Genomic DNA, 19,697 nt, shown 5'->3' with positions numbered 1-19,697 from the left:
TTGCCCCACACAAATATGGCCGCCGCACCCACCCCCACGGACCCGGGCGCCCCGCACAAACATGGCCGCCGCGCCTGCAGTTGGCCCGCGGGCGGCGGCCGTTAGTGCGCATGCTCGCGGCGCCCCGCACCAAAATGGCCGCTGCGTGCGTCCGTCCGCCCGGCGGCCCCGAGACGGCAGTTGCTGGGCATGCTCCCTGCGTGCCCCGCACTGGCATGGCCGCCGCCTTCACGAGAGTGACTCTAACTCTCGGCTTCCGGTCGTAGCCGGCCGGCGCTCATTTCTCTTCGGGAAGCTTAGCGGAGCCGGGGAAAGGTGCGCCGCGGACGGTGAGAGGGAGCTGCGAGCGTCCGCGCCGGCTGCTCACCGGGAAGATGGCTGAGGGCGAGCGGCAGCCGCCGCCAGGTAGGGCGGTTGGAGGGCCCCGGCGTGCGGGTAGCAAAGGGGTGTGGCCGGGGGGGTCCCAGGGCTGGGGGAGATGGAGAGGCGTTAGAGGCGAAGCTGACGGCCTCGGAGGAGTTGGAGGGCCAGACCCAGGGCAGCAGGCGGGTGGCGGGGAGGGCGGCCGCACTGGGGGAGCCCGGGGCTGTCCGAGGGCCGGGCGGGCAGAGCGGTGGGGAAGGGCAGAGCGTGCTTAGGTAAAGCTCTTGACCTGGTGGCAGAGTCGCCTGCGGTCGGGGGCGAGAGGGATGTAGGTAGGAGGCTGCTCGGGTGGCCTGGGCCTCGTTCACACACACACGCCAGCGTCCTCCGTGCCCTGCCTACCCTGCATCGTCGCCCTCCCTCCTCCCCTCCTGCAGGCCTGGCTCTGGGGTTTCAGTATCTATAGAGTTGAGAGAAACTACCTGGGGTGTCTAAACCACTAATTTAAACAAGCTGTTTGTGCAAGATGAGAGGGTTGGTGGCATCACCGTCTGTAACTTGTATTTACACTGTGGCCTCATTGTAGTTCATCTCAAGTAACTAGGGCAGAGGTACAGGCCGGTTCTTCCAGAAGAGACTCCCCACCCCCCTTTCCTGGAGAAGAAAGCAGTTTGCTGACTCCATGGAGTTAAGAAGGTCCGGAAAATTCTTACAGAGAATGGATAGTTTGGCAAAAACACAGCTCGTGTTTTGAAAGTGTTTGATGATCCTTCTGCCACACTTCGTATTTCGTGGCCCCAAAGAGAGTCTCACTCAGTAGGGAGAAATTTTGAAAACCAAAAGAGGCACCATTTCTGTGCCCTGCTAACGTAGATGAGCACAGTGGAATTCAAAACCAGACATTTATTTTAAATTATTCCCAAACCTCTATGAATGTGTTCTAATCAATTCTGACTGACTCCTTTTGAAATGAGTGTCCCTGAAAATGAGTAGGGAGGAGATGTTGGGGATCAGAACCTGTGCACTAAAACAAGCAAACAAAAAAACCTCAGGGAGGTGATCTGTGACTTCTGGAAAGACTCAGGTCCTTGGAGGTAGCTCCTTTGAAGTCTGAAATAGTATTTATGTATTTGAAGGCAAGGTCTCACTATATGTATAGCTTTGACTGTCTTGGAACTCACCATGTAGAACAGACTGGCCTCAGTTTACAAAGATCCGCCTACTTCTGCCTCTGAGTGCTGGGATTAAAGGTGTATACCACCATGCTCAGAGGAGTTATTTATTTTTTAAAATTAATTTTATCAGTTTTAACTTATGTTTTAGGAGTAAAACAGATTTGAGTTCATAATGAAGGACAATAGTGTGGGAAGTAATGAGAGTACCGCCTGAGGCCCAGACGGGAGTTTCTAGATTAACTGGTAAGAAATTCTGTAAAGTTGTGTAAATCGTTGAGTTATGCAGACTATATGGCAAGTCACAACCTCGGTGTCCTTGGGTAGACTGAAAATGAGGATGCTCTGGCTGAACAAGTAAAAGTGTTTGCTGCCAAGCCTGGTGGCCTGAGTTCCATCCTTGGAACCCACAAGGTGGAAGGACAGAACTGACTCTTGCTTGTTGTCTTGTGACCTCCACACACACTCTGTGGCTTTATCCACACATGTGCATGTACAACACACACACACACACACACACACACACACACACACACACACACTTAATTTTAAAATGAAGTTATCCAACTTTCCTCATGGAGTTGTGGTATGTGGGCAGTCAGATGTGAGCAGAGTGTGAGGTGTGACAGGTACACAGTGGATACAAACAAGTCACCTCCAAATGGGAGGTGATAACCCAGCACACTCTTGGAGTGTTTGGTGGGTATTTTTGTTTCTGGGTTGGTTTTGTTTTGTTGTGTTTTGTTTTTTGAGACAGGGTATCACTGTGTGTCTTCAAATCCCCTAACACTTTGATTTCCTCATGACTTCTCCAGGCAGGAGAAGTTCTGTGCTCTGCACATGCCATACACTAGGACTAGAACTCACTGTAGACCAGACTGGAACAGAACTCACCTGCCTCTGCCTTCTGAGTGCTGGGATTAAAGGCCTGCGCTACTATATCCAACATGTGCTTTTGATACAAGGTCACTGGCCCTGGCTGCCCTGGAAATCATCTTGTAGACAAGAATGACCTGATCTTCTTGTCTCCCCCCAAGAGCTGGGATTACAGGTGTGGGCCACCATGCTCAGCTGTTATGAGGCAGGGTCTCGCTGTGTGGCTGAGGCTGGCTAGACTTGGGGGTCCTGCTGCCTCCAGTCACTGAGGGCTGGGACTGTAGTGATGTGCTACCGCACCTGGGCTACTTTTGGGGCTTTTCAAGGAACGTCTGTAAAACTCTTCATGTTTTGATCTTAGCTGTCAATGCAGGTGACCCAGTGTCTGCGTCCTTTGCCAGACAACCTGCGACTGGAGAGGCTGGGACCGTGCTCTCTTGTCGTCTTGTCTCTGAAGCCTTCTTAGTTTTTGCTTATTTGGTTGGTTTTGATTTGAGATTGTGTATTCTGTCGACTGTGTTTCTTCAGGGACTTACTGCTTTGCTTCACATAAGGCGGCCTCTGCTCTTGGGGATGTCGCCAGCTCTGGAGGCCTTCTTCTCTGTGAAATAGTATCTGGAGGGGGCACATTTGTTGCAGGGAATAGGTCTCTTTCAAGAGGGCTGGATCCCAAAGCCCATTTGCAGGTTGGTTATTTGGAATGTGGAAGACATTTCCCACATAAAATGTGTCCCTATAAACCGGTTGGCTCACCAGGCTGGCTTCAAAGCTTTTTATTTAGCATCTTACTTTCAGTAGCAATTTCCTATTAGGAAGGGCCTGCAGTGGGGCTCTGGGAACAGTGTATGTGTGGGATCAGAAGTAGGGGCGGAGGGAACTTCTGGACTCTACGCGACCTTTCCCTTCCTCACTCTCTGCTGTCCTTCTGAGTTCTGCTAAGTCTGGGAAGCTTATCTTGCTCTTATCTCATTTTCTGAGCTTCTCCTTAGGTCTCCAAGTCCCCTGGCACTTTAGTTTCCTCATACCTTCTCCAGGCGGGCTCTGTTCCCTGCACAAGCCACACAGGACTGTTGTAGGCCTTTGTCAGCGTGCAGTGTTGACTGGGTTTGAGAGGAAGACAGCAGGGAAGGTTTGTGTCATGTGGAGTCTCATCCCTTCTCCTTCCTGAGACTTCCAATTGCAGACTCAGGCTTGAGCTCGCTCTCCGAAACCCGTGGCAGGTGTGTTTGGAATTCAGTTTCTCGTGTTGAAGGAGGTACACTCCTAACCAAGCAGAATCATTTCAGCAGTACATTAATGCCTTCACTAAGCAGAATACACAAAGCCTATGGATGTCTACATATTAGTCTATAAATATAAATTAACATGATTAATATAATAAAATATCTTTTAAAAATCAAAATAATAAAGACAATTTTAAAAAAAGCACCGCCCAGCCACAATTTTTATTTTTAAAATTTCTGTGGGTCTTGATTTCCTTTTCTTTCTTTTTCCTTTTTTCTTTCCTTCTCCTTCTTTTTTTTGAAACAGACCCCAGCTGCCCTAGAACGTACTGTTTCACCCAGACAGGCTTCCCACCTGATGATTATCCCCTCCTCCCAAATCTTGAGACTGTAGGCAAGTGCAGGGGTTACAGGTGTCTGCCACTGTGCCTGGCTTGGTTTGATTTTTTTTTTAAGTGTCTTGTCCAGTTAGGGATCAGGGAGGGAGTGGTTGGTTACTAGAGAACCAGTCACTTTGTGTGTGTGTGTGTGTGTGTGTATATATATATACATCTGTGTACAGGTATGTAGAGAAGCAGAGGCCAGAGGTGGTCATTGGATGGTGTCCTCCTATTTTTGAGACAGGGTCTCTCACTGAACCAGGAACTATGGACTCAGCTAGGCTCTGGCCAGTGAGCTCCAGTGAGCTCCAGGGGTCCACCCGAATGCTTCCTTAACACTAGAACTGTACACATGTGTCACGTGCCAGGCGTTCATGTGTGTGCTAGGGTCTGAACTCAGGTGCTCGTTCTTTTGTGGCAGGCACTTTACCTGCTGGCCTGCTCTGTTTTTCACTCCTTATGAAATGAAAGACTCGAAGCTGGTGGGTTTGGTTTGGACTCAAAGACTGGAGTCTTGCTTTAAAAATGAGAGAGAGGTGGGTAGTGGTGGTGCACGCCTGTAAACCCAACACTCAGGAGGAAGAGGCAGGTGGAGCTCTTGAGTTTGAGGCCAGCCTGGTCTACAGAGTGAGTTCCAGAACAGCCAGGGCTACACAGAGAAACCTTGTCTTGAAAAACAAACAAAACAAACAAAACAAACAAACAAACAAAAAGGGAAGAAAAGAGAGAGAGGTCTGGGTGTGGAGTCCCGCTCCTTGATTCTAGCACTGAGAAACAGAGAGAGAGCTCTCTTGAGTTTAGGTCAGGCTGATCTACACAGTGAGGTCTAGGCCAGCCAGGGCTACATAGAGAAGAGAACCTGCTTCCAAAGAGGGAGGAGGGGTTGGAGGAGAAATTATTTACCTGTTTGCCATTTCATTTTCTTTGTCAAGATTCTTCAGAGGACACCCCTCCAGCTACTCAGAACTTTATCATTCCAAAAAAGGAGATCCACACAGTTCCAGATATGGGCAAATGGAAGCGCTCTCAGGTACGAGTGGTACCCACATGTGAGGGTTGGAGCGGGGGTGAGAACTTGAGACTTTGCAGGCAGGGCAGGTTTCTATGTCCCTTGACTTTCCTGCTCTTGGAACCTGAGCTGTCGGTACTTAGGAGGGAGATGAGAAGGTAGCTGTCTCCCTCCCTCCCTCCCTCCCAGTCAGTGCACAGAGGTGCTTTGTCAGGAAGGTCTGGCTGGGGCCCTGCTAAGTCTGGAGTGTCCCATTCTGGTTAAAGCGTTCATTGCTCCTTTAGTGTTATACTGGATCTCCTGATTCTTGCTTGCAAGAACCTACATATGTAGGAGCCAGTGCAACAGAGGGAGACGAGACTGGCTCGTGGATACCTTAGCCAGGAACATGACTGCCCTAAAAATAGCTGAGACTGGAGATCCAGCGCCCTGGCAGTAGGCTGGCTTTCTCTGCTGCTCGGCCCAGATGGTGGGCAGAAGAAAGCTAATTGTGCCTGTTAGGCTTCCAATCCAGAACTGAGGAAAAGAAAGACCACTTGGAATTCTTAGAGAGAGGGCCTTGGGCCCAGCTCCAGTCAGGCACTAATGCCAGGTCTGCAGCTGCCTTGGAAAGTGTCATTTGCACAGACGGCAGGCACAAGGGCCCTTGCTTATGTGACAGATCATCCATGCCAAGTCTGCCAAACTTAGGCTGAGCAGCCATATGCCTTACTTCATTGGGTTGGAAGGGTCACAGGAGCCCGTCCCTTCCTTCTTTCACAAGCCTGCCTGCCCTCTGACGTTTGCAGATGGTTATCGTGTCCTTTTCTGAGTTCTCACCGGGCTAAGCACCGTAGCCCCTCCCGCTGCTCCGAAGCCGTGGCTGGAGTCCTTTCGTCATCTCAGTTGCTCTGTCTCTGAGTTTCTCAGTCGCAGCACTGTGTGTCTTGTAGGGCCAGTCCTCGGATGTAGGCTCTGACCCTAGCTCTACCCACTGAACGTCGCCACACCTATCAGTACCCTCCCAGCTGAGAGACTGTTCTATCTGGAACTAGCTATTTGTCTGACTCTGTCTGTGACACCACCTTTTGCATTCCATGGCAAACACTGGCTCTGGTCAGGACAAGGGCTTGGTCCTGTCCTGTGTGGGGAAAGTTTCTTTGCTTGACTTCCCTGGCCTGCTGGAGGCCATCTTACAGGCTGGTGGGAGGCTCTAGTATGGACTCTCCCACTCTAGATGCCAAATGTTGGTTGTCATGGCTTATCATGGGTGTCCCACCCACCATAGGCTGAATGAGGAGGGAGAAGGTAAGAGGGAGAAACGAAGAAGAAACAGATGGGATGGAGGCATTGCCCTCAGAAGCTGCTTCCCCGGGGCCTGCATCCCAGTGTTCCCTCCTCCCTGTGCTAGAGTAACCTGCAAGACAGAGGTAGAAAGGCCAGTGGGAAGTGGGGCTGGGGTCCCAGCAGACCAGTCTGGAGGCAGGGAAGAGCTCCTGCTGGGGCTGAGAGTCTCACTGTGGCTGCCACCCTGACCTGGGGAGGGAGTGGTGGGGCAGTCCTTGACCTCCTTCCTGCTGGTACCGGGGGAGTAGTCAGACATGGAATGGCTGTTCAGCTGTGGAGTTAGGCTGGCTCTGTGTCTAATGAAATCTCGGTCCTGGAAAACCATGGCAGATGACTTCTTTCCTTGAGGTTTTGCTTTCTCTCTTAGTAAGATGGTGACAGTGGTGTCTTCCTGTGGTACTGTCTAAAGAAACTACCTACAGGGGCTGGAGAGAAGGCTCAGAGGTTAAAAGCACTGGCTGCTCTCCCAGAGGTCCTGAGTTCAATTCCCAGCACCCACATGGTGGCTCACAACCATCTATAGTGGGATCTGATGCCTTCTTCTGGCCTGCAGGCATACATGCAGATAGAATACTGTATATATAATAAAAACAAATAAATCTTTAAAAAAAAAATCAAAAGAAACAAAAAGAAGAAACTACCTACAGCAGTTGTGAGCACTTTAGACCTTGGCTGGGGGTTGGGTGTGGTTGTGATCACTGCATTGCTGGCTTTATTGATGGGGCAGATGTGTATTTGGTATTGTCTGTCTACTTCTGGTAGTGGGTTGGGAGCGGGAGCTGGGGCAGCTTGGGTGGGGCTGTGGTAGATGAGATCTGACGCCTTCTTCCTTCCCTACTCTCCCTGTTCGGCAGGCATATGCTGACTACATCGGCTTTATCCTTACCCTCAACGAAGGCGTGAAAGGGAAGAAGCTGACCTTCGACTACAAAGTCTCTGAGGTAGGCACAGGCGAGGAGCCTGCTGCAGGCCACTCAGGCTGGTCATCCATGGCAGGCAGGTGCAGACGATGGTTACCCCGGCACAGTGCAGTTAGAATTTGTGGCCCATGCTCCTAATGTTTTCAGTCTGTGCATAAAATAATATTTATAACTGAAATTGAGGTGAATATGCAGTCTTATAGTCTGTATTTTTTCTAATTGGTATTTTTATTAAACTTGAAATTAAAGATGACAAAGGGGCTGGAGATGTGGCCAAGTGCTTGCTTAGCATATGCATGCCTAGAGCTGGAAAAAAAGGAGGTAGATGAGTTCTGTGGAGAGGTCGCTAGCAGAAGCACGTTTGGCATCAATGCAGACCAGAACAGGGTTAGATCTCTAGTTCTCAGGAGATTCAGCACATACTTGACATGCACTATGGCCTGAGTTCAAACCCCAGCACCAGCACTTCTCAGGTCAGCCCTGGGAACAGCGCGCGCGCACGCGCGCGCGCACACACACACACACACACACACACACACCTCCTGTCTGTTGGCCTGACTAGCCACCTGGGAACAGTACACACACACACACACACACACACAAACACACACACACACACACACACACACACACACCTCCTGTCTGTTGGCCTGACTAGCCACCTGGGAACAGTACACACACACACACAAACACACACACACACACACACACACACACACACACACACACACACACACGCACGCCTCCTATCTGGTGGCCTGACTAGCCACCCCATTGAGACATTCCCTCATTTGTTTCAACAGTCCCGACTTTGCAGCTGTGTCCCCAGGCTCTGCGGCTCTGAGCATCTGACAAGGAGCTCTGTGGGCCCCATTTCCTCACCTCCATTCCTGGTAGAAATGCCGAGCAGAGAGCACCGGCAGGCCCTTGCTTTAGGAGTCCCGCTGTGTCATGGGTGTGCTGGTTGTCTTAGAGGCAGTCTTGCTTGGTTGTGCAGGAAAGGTCTGAGCTGGGAACCAGGTGGCCAGCCACCTCTCCCACTGGAGGGGAGTCTCCCAGGCTACGTGCTGTTGCAAGGCCGTCTCCCAGAACTAGGTCCCGGGCCTCCAGTGGCCTCTCGGGTTCATGGCCCAGTTGGCCCAGAGCCACTCTGAGCCTCTTATCTCAGACAGACACCAGCGGCTGAGTGGCCTCTCAACACTTTGGCTTTCTGCCCTCTAGTTACAGCTGGAGCCTGTTGGGTAAGGTCTGGCTTTGTCCTGGCCTGGTTTCTTCATCTGTCCCAGGCTAACATTGCCCTTTTTAATCCCTCATACCAGGTCCTTGGTACAACCACTTGGCCCTTGTTGGCTCCTGGGTGACAGTCTGGTTCTTTCTACTAGATGGGAGCTAAAGCAGCACTGGGAGAGACTGTCCCTTGAGGAGCTAGCCCCCAAGTGACTCCTTGGATTGGCTCTGTGGCTGTGGCTTTGAGCATAGGCTGGCTGGGAAGATGAGTTCAGCCCTGCCCAGTGTGCTGGAAACATCGAGGGGGAGCTAATTAAAGGAGAATGCTATGATTACCCCAGCGAGGACTGAGCTACCAATCCCCTTGGCTCCTCAATTGCTCCCAAGTTTCCGTGGGAATTGTCCTCACTGATCAGGTGTTGCCTTGGCTGAGGGCTGTTCTTTTGGCAGGATCATATGGTGGGTCAGGCTGGATAGGGTTTGCCAGCACGCCACCTCCCAGCTGAGTGGCTTTGCGCTCCCCTCCTCTTTTTTTTTTTATTTTTTTTCAGTGCTGGGGATAGAACCCAGCACTGCACAAGCTAAGCAAGAGCTCTCTGCACTGAACCATATCAGGTCCGTCTCTTCTCTTTCTTTCCCCTTCCTTCCTTCTTTCCTCCCTTCCTTCCTTTCTTCCTTTTTTTTTTTTTTTTTTTTTTTTTTTTTTTTTTTTTTTTTTTTAGGCTAGGGTCTTGCTATAGCCCTGACTGGCCTGGAATTCACTGTTTAAACTAGGCTTGCCTCCAACTTGTGATCTTCCTGCCTCTGCCTTCCAAGTACCAGGATTATAGGTTTTCATTACGGAACTCGGCTTCCTTCTTGTCCTTACTGGCCCTCTGTAGAGTAAGTGGGCCCTCGGGGTGTGGGACATGAGGTGAGGAGCCACTGGGATTCCATGTACAGGGTTAGTATGTGTGGCAAGCCTCTGCTGTTCTTAGCTGTCTGTCTCAGTAGGTTCATTCAGCTCTACCTGTCAGATGTTCTCGCTTCAGCTGGGCCCGTCCTGAGCTGGATCCATCCCATTGCCCACATTAGCGGTGTACAGCCAGAGTCAGTTTGGTCCCCAGAAGTCTCCTGAGTGTTGGCAGGAGCAGTAGAAGGTGCCAGTCATAGCGTGTCACCTGGCGGTATGCAGGGATTTCCTTGTGCCACTCCACACAGCTGCCAGAGCTCCTGTGTCCTCTCAGTACAGCCCAGATGACTCGGGAAACGGAGGGACCTAGTCTAGTGATTTCCATACGACCTGAAGCAGAGGACAAGCCATAGCAAGGTAGAGTTTGTCTAGACCCATGATGACAAGTTGTCTTTCAGATTGTACTGTGCTAGTACTGGAGAGGTCTTTATTTAAGATGGATTGTGTGTTTGTTATTGAGACAGAGTCCTTCTATATAGCCTTCCCTGGCCTGAACCTTACTGTGTAGACCAGGCTGGCCTTGAACTCACAGATCTATGTGCCTTTGCCTCCTGAGTGCTGGAATGAAAGGTGTTTGCTACCACACCTTATTTTTGTTGCTTCTTTTGCCTTTGTGTTTTGATTTTTTGAGACAGAGCCTCTCTGTGTATCCCTAGCTGCCCTGGACCTCGCTTTGTAGACCAGGCTGGCCTTGAACTCATCAGCTGCTTCTGCCTCCACCGCCCAGGCAGAATGAGGAGTTGGCAAGTCTAATTGTGGAGAAGATTTAGTGGTCCATGAAGTTCAAGAGGCACTGCTATAGGAATGGGAGGGGCACAAATTCTTCTTCTGCCTTAGGGTGGGGTGGGTGGGGTGGGTCCAGCCCAGGATTGCTTCCTTCTCCAGCCCTTCTCTCCCAGCGGGCCAGATATTGGAGGCAGAAGGAGGAGCTGTGAGTCTCTTAATTATTTATCAGCCCAGCTAGTTACTGGGTCCAGGCTCCTGCTGGCCTCAGGAGCCACATTCTTATTTTTTTATTTTTTGGAGACAGGGTTTCTCTGTGTAGTTTTGGTGCTTGTTCTGGATCTCGCTCTGTAGACCATGCTGGCCTTGAACTCACAGAGATCTGCCTCCCGAGTGCTGGGATTAAAGGCGTGCACCACCACCACCACCACCACCACCACCACCACTGCCTGGCCAGGAGTCACATTCTTTATCTCCTTGTCAGGGCCTCAAGCTGAGATCTCCAGGGAGCCTGGTGCTTCCTGGGGCTAAGACGTCCCACCCTCCTGCAAACCCCAGTTGCCATGTGAAATGAGCTTTGGTCTGTACTCAGCAGCAGTTCCTAGTGACCTGGTTCTTCACAGAGCCTGGCTCTGATGGCACTTGCTGTTACAGTTCAGCAAGACATCTTTAGGCCACGCAAGCCACCGCCTCAGCTTACAAGCACCTTTCCTTCCTTCATGCCCCTAGCCTACGTGAGGAGGGGATCTCAGCACCCAGGGCCATTGTTTTGCTGTACAGCTAGAGTCCTTGCGGCGAGTCCTCACTGCAGGTCCACAGCGCCTTACTGAAGTCTTTTCTTCGGGGTTGCTCCTGTTTTTACCCAGTCCAGGATCTCCTGGAGATTTCTCTTTATACTCTGCATTCCCATTGACACAGACAGGATTTGCTTCCTGGCAGGGCCTCTCTTCCCAAGGTTTCCTGGCCTTAAGTTGCTCCAGTATCATGTACTCTTCCAGCCCTTAATCCTGGCCTGGAAGGAACATGTGGATGGATGCCTGACCTGATTTCCTCTGTAAATAACATTTAATGTGCCGATGCCTCCCACACCTGTGACTCCGACTCTGCTTCCTGGTACTGTTTGTGGGGGTGGCATGAAGAGATGGGTTCTTAGGCTGCCAGCTGTCAAAGCTTTGTACAGATGACCCCAGATTTGCATATTGTCTGTGGTGGTGAAATATGAAGAAAGCCTAGACATTTCAACAGTTGAAGGCTATTAAGGGGGTCACAGCATTCTGTGTACACACTGGTGTAGAGTGAGGTTTAGTGGAGAGGAGCCGGCTGGGGCAGTTGTCCATGGTCCAATTTCAGGGTCTGCAGGCATTAAGTATATCTCATTGCTCTGTAGCAGGCTCTTGTACCTTAGGAGGTATAGATCCGTGCCCTCATATTTGGAATGAAGAAACAGAAGCTCAGGTCTTCAAGTAGCTCAGTGCTGTTTTAGTAGAGGGTTGGAGCCAGGCTGTCTGCCTGTGGAGTTCTTCAAGTGTTGGGGAGCACTCTAGAGAACAAGCCAGGGTGTTAAGATGTGGGCGGTATTTGTTTTGGGGGGTCAGGATTACTGGCTATAGTAGTTACTTGTCTTGGAAGCCGTTTAAGGGAGAGGGGTTATTTCAGCACTAAGTTGAGGTACAGTTCATGGCAGGGAAGTATAACAAGCTGAAGGGATGTGGGGCGGGCGGCTGTTCACTTTGCACCCACAGTCAGGAAGCAGAGAGAGGAAGGCTGGTGCTCAGCTGGGTTTCTCCTTTTGTCCTTTTTATCTAGTCTGGATCCTACCTATAGGGTGCTACGACCCACAGTCAGGGTGGTCTTCCTCCTCAGTTAAGCCATCTGGAAAATGGCCTAGACATACGCAGAAGGATGCTTTAACAGTGGTTCTAAATGGAGCATGGTGACAGTGAAGATTGTCTTAGAGTTTCTTTCTAGTGCTGTGATAAGGTACCATAACCAGCAGGGCGTGGTGGCGCACGCTTTTAATCCCAGCACTCAGGAGGCAGACGCAGGCAGATCTCTGTGAGTTCAAGGCCAGCCTGGGCTACAGAGTGAGTTCCAGGACAGCCAGGGCCATTACACAGAGAAACCCTGTCTCAAAAAAAAAAACCTTAAAAAAACAAAACAACAACAACAAAAAAGGGCACCATAAATAAGCAAAAGCAGCTTTGGAGAGGAAAGGGTTGTTTCTGCTTCCATCTCACGTCCCCGTCCACCACTGAGGAAGTCAGGGCAGGAACTCAGGCAGGGGCCGTGGAGGAGGGCAGCTTACTGGTTGGTTCTTCATGACTTGCTCAGCCTGTGTCTTTCTTTTTTCTTTTCTTTTGTTTGTTTGTTTTTTGAGACAGGGTTTCTCTGTTTAGCCTTGGCTGTCTTGGAACTCGCTCTGTAGAACCAGGCTGGCCTCAACTCAGAGAACTCAAAGATCCCCCTGCCTCTGCCTCTTGAGTGCTAGGATTAAAGGCGTGTGCTACCACTGCCCAGCTTCAGCCTTTCATGAAGAACCCAGGACCACCTGTCCAGGGTCAGCACTGCCCACAGTGAGCTGAGCCCTCCTGGATCTGTCGTCAGTCAAGAGCGTGCACCCCAGGCTTGCCTGTAGGCCAGTGTAGTGGGACATTTCTCAGTTAGGTTCCTCTCCCCAGTGACACTAGCTTCTGTCTGGCTTTGCAGAGATGAAGCACCACACTGCCTTTCTCTGCTCTTCAGTCCTGCCTGCTTCAACAAAGATGGGGCTGGGGTTTGTGCCTCTCCAGTGACCCCTCCTGGGTAGGCTGGCTGAAGAAACAGTTGAAACTACCCAGGACACTGTCCTGTCAGCCAAGTGTGATCCTCTCTTGGAAGGGAAGGTCGCTTCCTGACCCTCCTTCCTATCCAGGACAGTTGGGAATGAGGGTGACAGCTAGGCCAGCCTAGGGGCCACCTCCCACAGCAATTGAGACTTCCTTCTGTGGCTCAAGCAGGGCCACCCGTCACTGGTGTGGTTCCTGTCTCCCCTTCACAGGCCATTGAGAAGCTGGTAGCTCTTCTTGATACGCTGGATAGGTGGATTGATGAGACCCCGCCGGTGGACCAGCCTTCCCGGTTTGGGAACAAGGCCTACAGGACCTGGTATGCCAAACTTGATCAGGTAAGACCGTCAGAGCCCAGGTTGGGCTGGGCCAGCGGGAGGACTACTGTGGCTCCAGGTGGGACAAGGTCTGTGTTCAAAGTAGGCCAGTCTAGCTTCCAAACATAAAATCAGGTAATTTGTCAGAATGGCAGTTTTATTTACTTAAATTACAAATTCATCCTCTGTCCCAGCCAGTCTTCTGGGAACTGCAGGTGTGGCTACTGCATGAGTCTGTGTGAGGCTGCTTGTTAAGTCATTTTTATTAACAGCAGATTGGAAGTGACTCAGGTACCCATCATAAGAGGACAAGTTAACTCTACTAGACCATACTGTGAAGTACTATGCAACCGTGAAAAGGAATAAGGAAGCTAGGTGGTAGTGACACATACCTTTAGTCCCAGCACTCAGGAGGCAGAGGCAGCTGGAAAAAAACTCCCTCCAAAAAGAAAAAGAATAAGGAAAATCTGGGTTTGGGTGCATACCCTTAATCCCAATTTTGGATGGCAGAAGCAGGTGGATTCCTGTGAGTTTGAGACCAGCCTGATACATACATAACAGGTTCCAAGCCAGCCAGGGCTACATAGTGAGACCCTATTGTGGTGGTGCTCGCCTTTAATCCCAGCACTCGGGAGGCAGAGGCATGCAGATCTCAGTGAGCTTGAGGCTAGCCTGGGTTACAGAGTGAGATCCAGGACAGGCACCAAAACTACACAGAGAAACCCTGTCTCAAAAAAACAAACAAAACAAAAAACACAAAAACCAAGAAAAACAATATAACTTTAAAAAAAGTTCCAAGAAAAAAAAAAAAGTGTGTGTGTGGGGGGGCGTGCTGGAGAGATGGCTCAGAGCTTAAGAGCCCTGACTGCTCTTCCAGAGTTCTGAGTTCAATTCCCAGCACCCACATGGTGGCTCACAACCATCTGTAATGTTATCTGGTGCCCTCTTCTGGCATGCAGACAGAACACTATATACATAATAAAGAAATTTTAAAAAAATTTCATCGTCTTTAAATAAAAAACTCTTAACACCTAAAAGGTTCCACTTCTCTTCAAAATCTGAGTTGTAACTGGGCTCTTATAAAACAGAAAACAAGTTATGTACTTTCTTATTTCAGAAGAGAGGATGATCAAGGAAGGTATGGTTATGATCAGGCAAAGCAGAACCAAAATTCAACAGGGTGAAAATTTCAGCTTCTCACATCTGGAATTCACACATGATCTGGGCTCCAGAGTGCTTGGGCAGCCTGTGTCTCCAGCTCTGCCATCTGCAGCTCACATAGCTTGTCTCGTAGGCTCAGATTGGCTCCATTCCACTCTTTCCGTGGTCCTTGCACATCCAGTGTCCTGTGGTTTCTGCCGCACCATCACTAACAGCCCCCCACACCCTGGCCTCTCTTCAGGAACTCTGACCTCGCCACTTGATGTCAAGCCTCAGCTTCTCCTCCATGACTCCTCATGCCTTCAAAATCATACTATGTGGAGACTCTTACACGTTGCCCAGTTCAGCTTCCACCTAGAGCTACAGCCTTGCCCAGACCACAGCTTGTCTACACAAGCTTGTCTACACAGCTTGTCTGGTGAAATATTTCCCAGAAGAGTTTTCCTGGACAATGCTGATCTCGTATTATTCGCAGTTGATTTCTCAGTTCCTTGTAGAATCTGCTTCTTTGTGAGACTTCACAAGCCAGGCCTCCATTGTCTGCATTTTCTCACCATTCTTCCATGCTCCCGCAGAACAGCCCATTAAGATCTGAGGACTCAATGTCTTTTCCAGCTCAGGTTCCAAACACTTCCCCAAGCTTCCAACAAAACATGATCAGATCCATTGATGCAACACCCCACTCCTGGTACCGATTTCTGTTTTTTGGTCATGGTGTGTATTTGCAGTAACAGAGAAGCAATCTAAAATAATTGGAAATTGTTTTAATCCAAAACCAGAATTCATTCACCAGTTTGTTTTGTTTCTTTGGCTTTTTAAAAAAACAAAAAAACAAAAAAACTCAGGTTAGCAACTCAAATTGCAGTTTTTAAAATCAAATATTCTCTGTGGCTAGAGAGATGGCTCAGCAGTTAAGAGCATGTGCTACTATGTTTTTGAGATAGAGGCTTTCTAGTTAACCCTGGCTACCCTGGAACCTGCTTTGTAGACCAGGCTGGCTTCAAACTCAGAGATCCTTCTTCCTTTGCCTCCTGAGAGCTGAAATTAAAGGCATGCACCACCATGCCCAGCCATGCATGGGCTACTGTTGAGAGAACCTAAGTTCAATTCTAGCTTCTACACTGGCTGGTTCATTACTACCTGCAACTACAGTTGTAGTGGACCCAGCGCCCTCTTGTGGATGCCAAGGGCACTGCGTGCATGTGTATCACATGTGTGCACTGGAGGCATACCCACTACAATCTAGAGATTCGTTAACCTGATTGGTGCTGAGGAGTGACAGCGGGGACATCAGAAATCTTTGTTTTCTGTTGCTAAGCCACTTATAGTTCTTTGGTTGTGGTTTTGGTTTTTGGAGACAGTTTCTATGTACTTGTTGCTGTCCTAGAACTCACTTTGTTGACCAGACTGGCCTCGAATTCACAGAGATCCGCCTGCCTCTGCCTCCTGAGTGCTGGGATTAAAGGTGTGCCACCTCTACCAGCAAGCCATTATTATCTCTATTAGAGAACAATACAGAGAAAGCCCTACAGTTCCTTCCCAGCATCTGGGTGTGTCAGTCAGGGCTCATTGGTACCGTGTGGCGTGATGGTTATACATGGCCGTACTCACAGTGCACAGGTGCATGTCGTATGCTCAGAACCAAGGCTGCAGTAAAGGGTTGCAGCAGAGGAGAGCATTGCCCAAAACACCTTAGACTCACAAATGCAATTGATTTTTAATTAATTTCTGATTGTTGTTTATACTATTACCGCCCTCACACTGAGCTACCCCCACCCACAGTTTAAGGAGCTTTGTTCTCAGCTAGTCTGGGTTACAAACTCAGACAAGCGAACAAATAGAGCCCAAGCCCGGGGTGCTGATGTGCAGACCTTATATCCTTTGAATTGGGAGAGGGAGTTAAAAATGCGTGTTTGTGCTGCTCATATTTGCAGAAGAAACACACTGGGATTAAAGGGATGCACCACCACCGCCAGGCATCTAGTTGAATTTTTTTGTTTTAGATGCTATAAATAGTGCTACTCGGGATATTTCATATGTCTGTCATGGCAGACTTATGGCCTACACTCTTACTGCCCTGGGAATGGAACCAGCAACTATGGGGATAATAGGCTGGATGTCCCATAATCTCTGTGGGCCTTTGGTGAGCTACCCATGGGAGAACTGATCTTTTGTCTTGCTTCCAGAGTCACTCCAGGTGTCTCTCTGTTATATCCCCTCCCCTTTTCTCTGTTCAGTCAGAACGGGGAAGTAGGCAGGCTGGCAGCATGGACCCTTGGCAGATGCTGCCCCTCAGTGCCTGTACCCTCAGACGCTGCCTAATCTGCTGCCACCACTGTGTGTCTCTTATGTTATCAGGAAGCAGAGAACTTGGTGGCCACAGTGGTTCCCACCCACCTGGCGGCGGCTGTGCCTGAAGTGGCAGTTTACTTGAAGGAGGCTGTGGGGAACTCCACTCGCATTGACTATGGCACAGGTATCTAGCTTCTGCTGCACGGCTTCGGATGACGGGGGCCTTGCTGCTTTCTTCATGTTCCACACAGGCCCCTGGGTGTGTGTGTGTCCAGCAGGGCCTGTGTGTGAGGGGGGGCCCTGTGCTCTAGTTTATTCCACCAGGTGGCGCTATGCCACAGGCCTGGCGTGCGCTGGGAGTTGGTTTAGGTTGTTTCAGTTCTTTGTGAAGCTGGCGTCCAGTTAAGCTCTTCATCACTCTGTGATAGTTTATTTAGCACTTACTCAAGGCAGCTGCCTATAGACGCTGAGAAAAGAAAGACCTTTGCTAGCCTGCTCTGTCCTGACATTGCTTGTCTCTTAGCCCTTTTTTTTTGTGCTGATGGTCTTTGGCTCTGTCATCCATTTCAGCCAAGCTGTTGTGGGTACCTTAAATAGAAGTGTTCTTTAGGTCAGGGATGGCCTCTATAGCCCAGGAGACTCTGCTTTCCCTAAAGAGAGATAGGCTGCCTCCCACTTGCTTGAGGAAGGAGGGCCAGAGGGAACCTGGTTTCAGAGCAGGCTCTGGAGAAGGCTTCTCTGGAGCCAGAACCTGGGAGAGCTTCATTCTCTGCTCGCTCTGTTGCTGGGAACAGTTCTGAGACCATGGATGTGGGGGCGTTAAGACGCAAGTAAGAGGATGCAGAGGCAGGTGGATCTCTGTAAGATCTCTAGCTCAACCCCCCCCCCAAAAAAAAAAAAAAGACCCAACTAGGAAAAAATTTTTTTTTTTACCCCGAGACAGGGTTTCTCTGTGTAGCCCTGGCTGTCCTGGAACTCACTCTGTAGACCAGGATGGACTCAAACTCACAGATCTGCCTGGCTCTGGCTCTGGAGTGCTGGGACTAAAGGTGTGCGCCACCACTGCCTGGCACGGAAAAGATTTCTAGGGCAAAAGGGTCATCTGGAAATTGACAGGTGAAAGTAACTGAGCATATGTGCTTCCAGCCTCTGGCTGGCTCTCCAGTCTACAGAAATAGCCTGACACCGGCTTCACCTCCTTCCTGATGGCTTAGCACGTAAGGAACAGGGTCCAAGGTCCAGCCAGCGCCTTCTGAGCGCTGCCTGTTGCTGTGGATGTGACAGGGAGAGAAAAGGGTACCTTAGCCTTCTAGTCTGTCCACATGGTCCCAGTGGACCACGTCCAAGCTTCTTACCGTGGCTGTTGAGGCCATCTGGGGAGAGGTTTTTCCCTCACCCTCTGCCGAAGACACACTCCTAGGCCTTTGCATGTGCTGTTGCTTCTGCCTATTTCCTCCTGTCCTTTTTCCCAGCCGGTAGCCGTTCCTCTTTCATTTCCTTAGGGGAAAACCTTGAGCTCTGAAATCAGGGTTCCCCTGGGATGTGCCTCAGGTACCTACCTGTCTCCTGCGTAACTAGACTCACAGTAGTAACTGTCTGTTTAATGTCTGGTTTCTGACAGTTCATGAACTCTTTGAGGCAAGGATTCCTTTGTCCCTGGGACCCAGCATGGACAGTGAGTGCCCACATAGTAGGTGCTCAGAAAGCTGGGGTTGCTAATGTGTCAAACTCTTAGGTAGGAGGCAAGTGCCTGTGCAGGAATTGACATGAGGCCCATCGAGAGCGCGCACACCAGTGCTTGTAAATACTGAAAGGCCCGGATCTTCTGGACAGGGGGCGCCACCTCAGTGTGGGCCTTCCTCCTCAGAGGAGCTGAATGCTGGGGAGTTCTTCCCGAAGACCTCAGCTTGAGATGTTTTTCTTCCCCAGGCCATGAGGCTGCCTTTGCTGCTTTCCTCTGTTGTCTCTGCAAGATCGGGGTGCTCCGGGTAGACGACCAGGTGGCTATTGTCTTCAAGGTGTTTGATAGGTGAGGTCCGCTCGAAGGGAGGAGATGATGCTGTCCCTGGGTTCACCGTGGGGGGCTCTTCTGAGGCGGCTCGTGCAGCTCAGTTAACTCCCCGTGGTACAGCAGCTGCCTCCCTCTTAGAGAAGAGGAAACAGGTCTCTGCTGAGATCACAGTCCACCAAAGGTAGGAGGCAGGTTCTCCTGGGCAGCACAAGTGTACAGTGGAGTTGGAATTGTCTTTGGCCTGCCAACCAGCTCTCAAATAAAGACAGGGAGACATTATTAATTAATTATTAATTAAGCTCGGCCTTAGCTTAGGCTTGTCCTATTAGCTCTTCTAATTTAACCTGTTTCTATTCATCTACATTTTTCTTGTGAGTCTTTCACCTTTCTTTCATTCTGTATGTCCTACTTTCCTGCTTCCTCTGTGTCCGGCTGGCCGGCCCCTGGTGTCTCCTTTTCTTTCTTCCCAAGCCTAAATTCCTCCTCACACTTACTCTCCCTGTGCCAAAGTCCCACCTATCCCTTCTCTCACTATTGGCCGTTCAGCTTTTTATCAGACCAGTCAGGTGCCTGAGGCAGGCAAGGTAAAACAGCAACACATCTTTGCATAGTTAATGGTGCAGAGACCTGCTCTGAGCTGCAGCCGCCCCAGGGGCATACTGGTGTGCTGGAGTTGAGGCACATGGAGCTCTGCAGGGGACCCAGGGGTGCCTGAGGTTAGAGAAAGGGACTCCCTCCCGCCTGAGGTTACAGGTTGCCAGGGATGAGGACACTAAGTCTGGTTTCCAGGTGGTATTTGGTCTCTCTCCCTAACAGAAGATGTATGAGCAGAAAGGAAAGAGCAGCCCTGTTGCTCTTCCAGCCTTGCTCTTCTCCCTACCCTCCCTGTGCTGAAGAACACCGTTTCTTACCTTTCTCTC

At 50.2% G+C, this 19,697-nt stretch overlaps 1 protein-coding gene across 2 annotated transcripts in view; it reads left to right on the top strand.

The window, feature by feature from the left end:
• The first annotated feature begins 126 nt into the window (after positions 1-126).
• Positions 127-19,697, top strand: part of Ptpa (protein phosphatase 2 phosphatase activator) — a 29,833-nt gene continuing 10,262 nt past the window's right edge. The window contains exons 1-6 of one of the 2 annotated variants that reach the window (XM_037204587.1): positions 127-405; positions 4,947-5,044; positions 7,204-7,290; positions 13,209-13,334; positions 16,833-16,950; positions 18,696-18,795. In XM_037204587.1, coding sequence (XP_037060482.1) covers positions 375-405; positions 4,947-5,044; positions 7,204-7,290; positions 13,209-13,334; positions 16,833-16,950; positions 18,696-18,795 — 560 coding nt within the window. In that variant the 5' untranslated portion in view covers positions 127-374. The remainder of the gene's footprint in view (positions 406-4,946; positions 5,045-7,203; positions 7,291-13,208; positions 13,335-16,832; positions 16,951-18,695; positions 18,796-19,697) is intronic. The other variant, XM_028883208.2, reaches the window with a different exon arrangement.

The sequence above is a fragment of the Peromyscus leucopus genome, chromosome 4, assembly GCF_004664715.2.
Source record: "Peromyscus leucopus breed LL Stock chromosome 4, UCI_PerLeu_2.1, whole genome shotgun sequence".
Lineage (NCBI taxonomy): Eukaryota > Metazoa > Chordata > Mammalia > Rodentia > Cricetidae > Peromyscus > Peromyscus leucopus.
The sequence above is the reverse complement of the archived record's forward strand: the minus strand, read 5'-3'. Positions and strand labels throughout refer to the sequence as shown.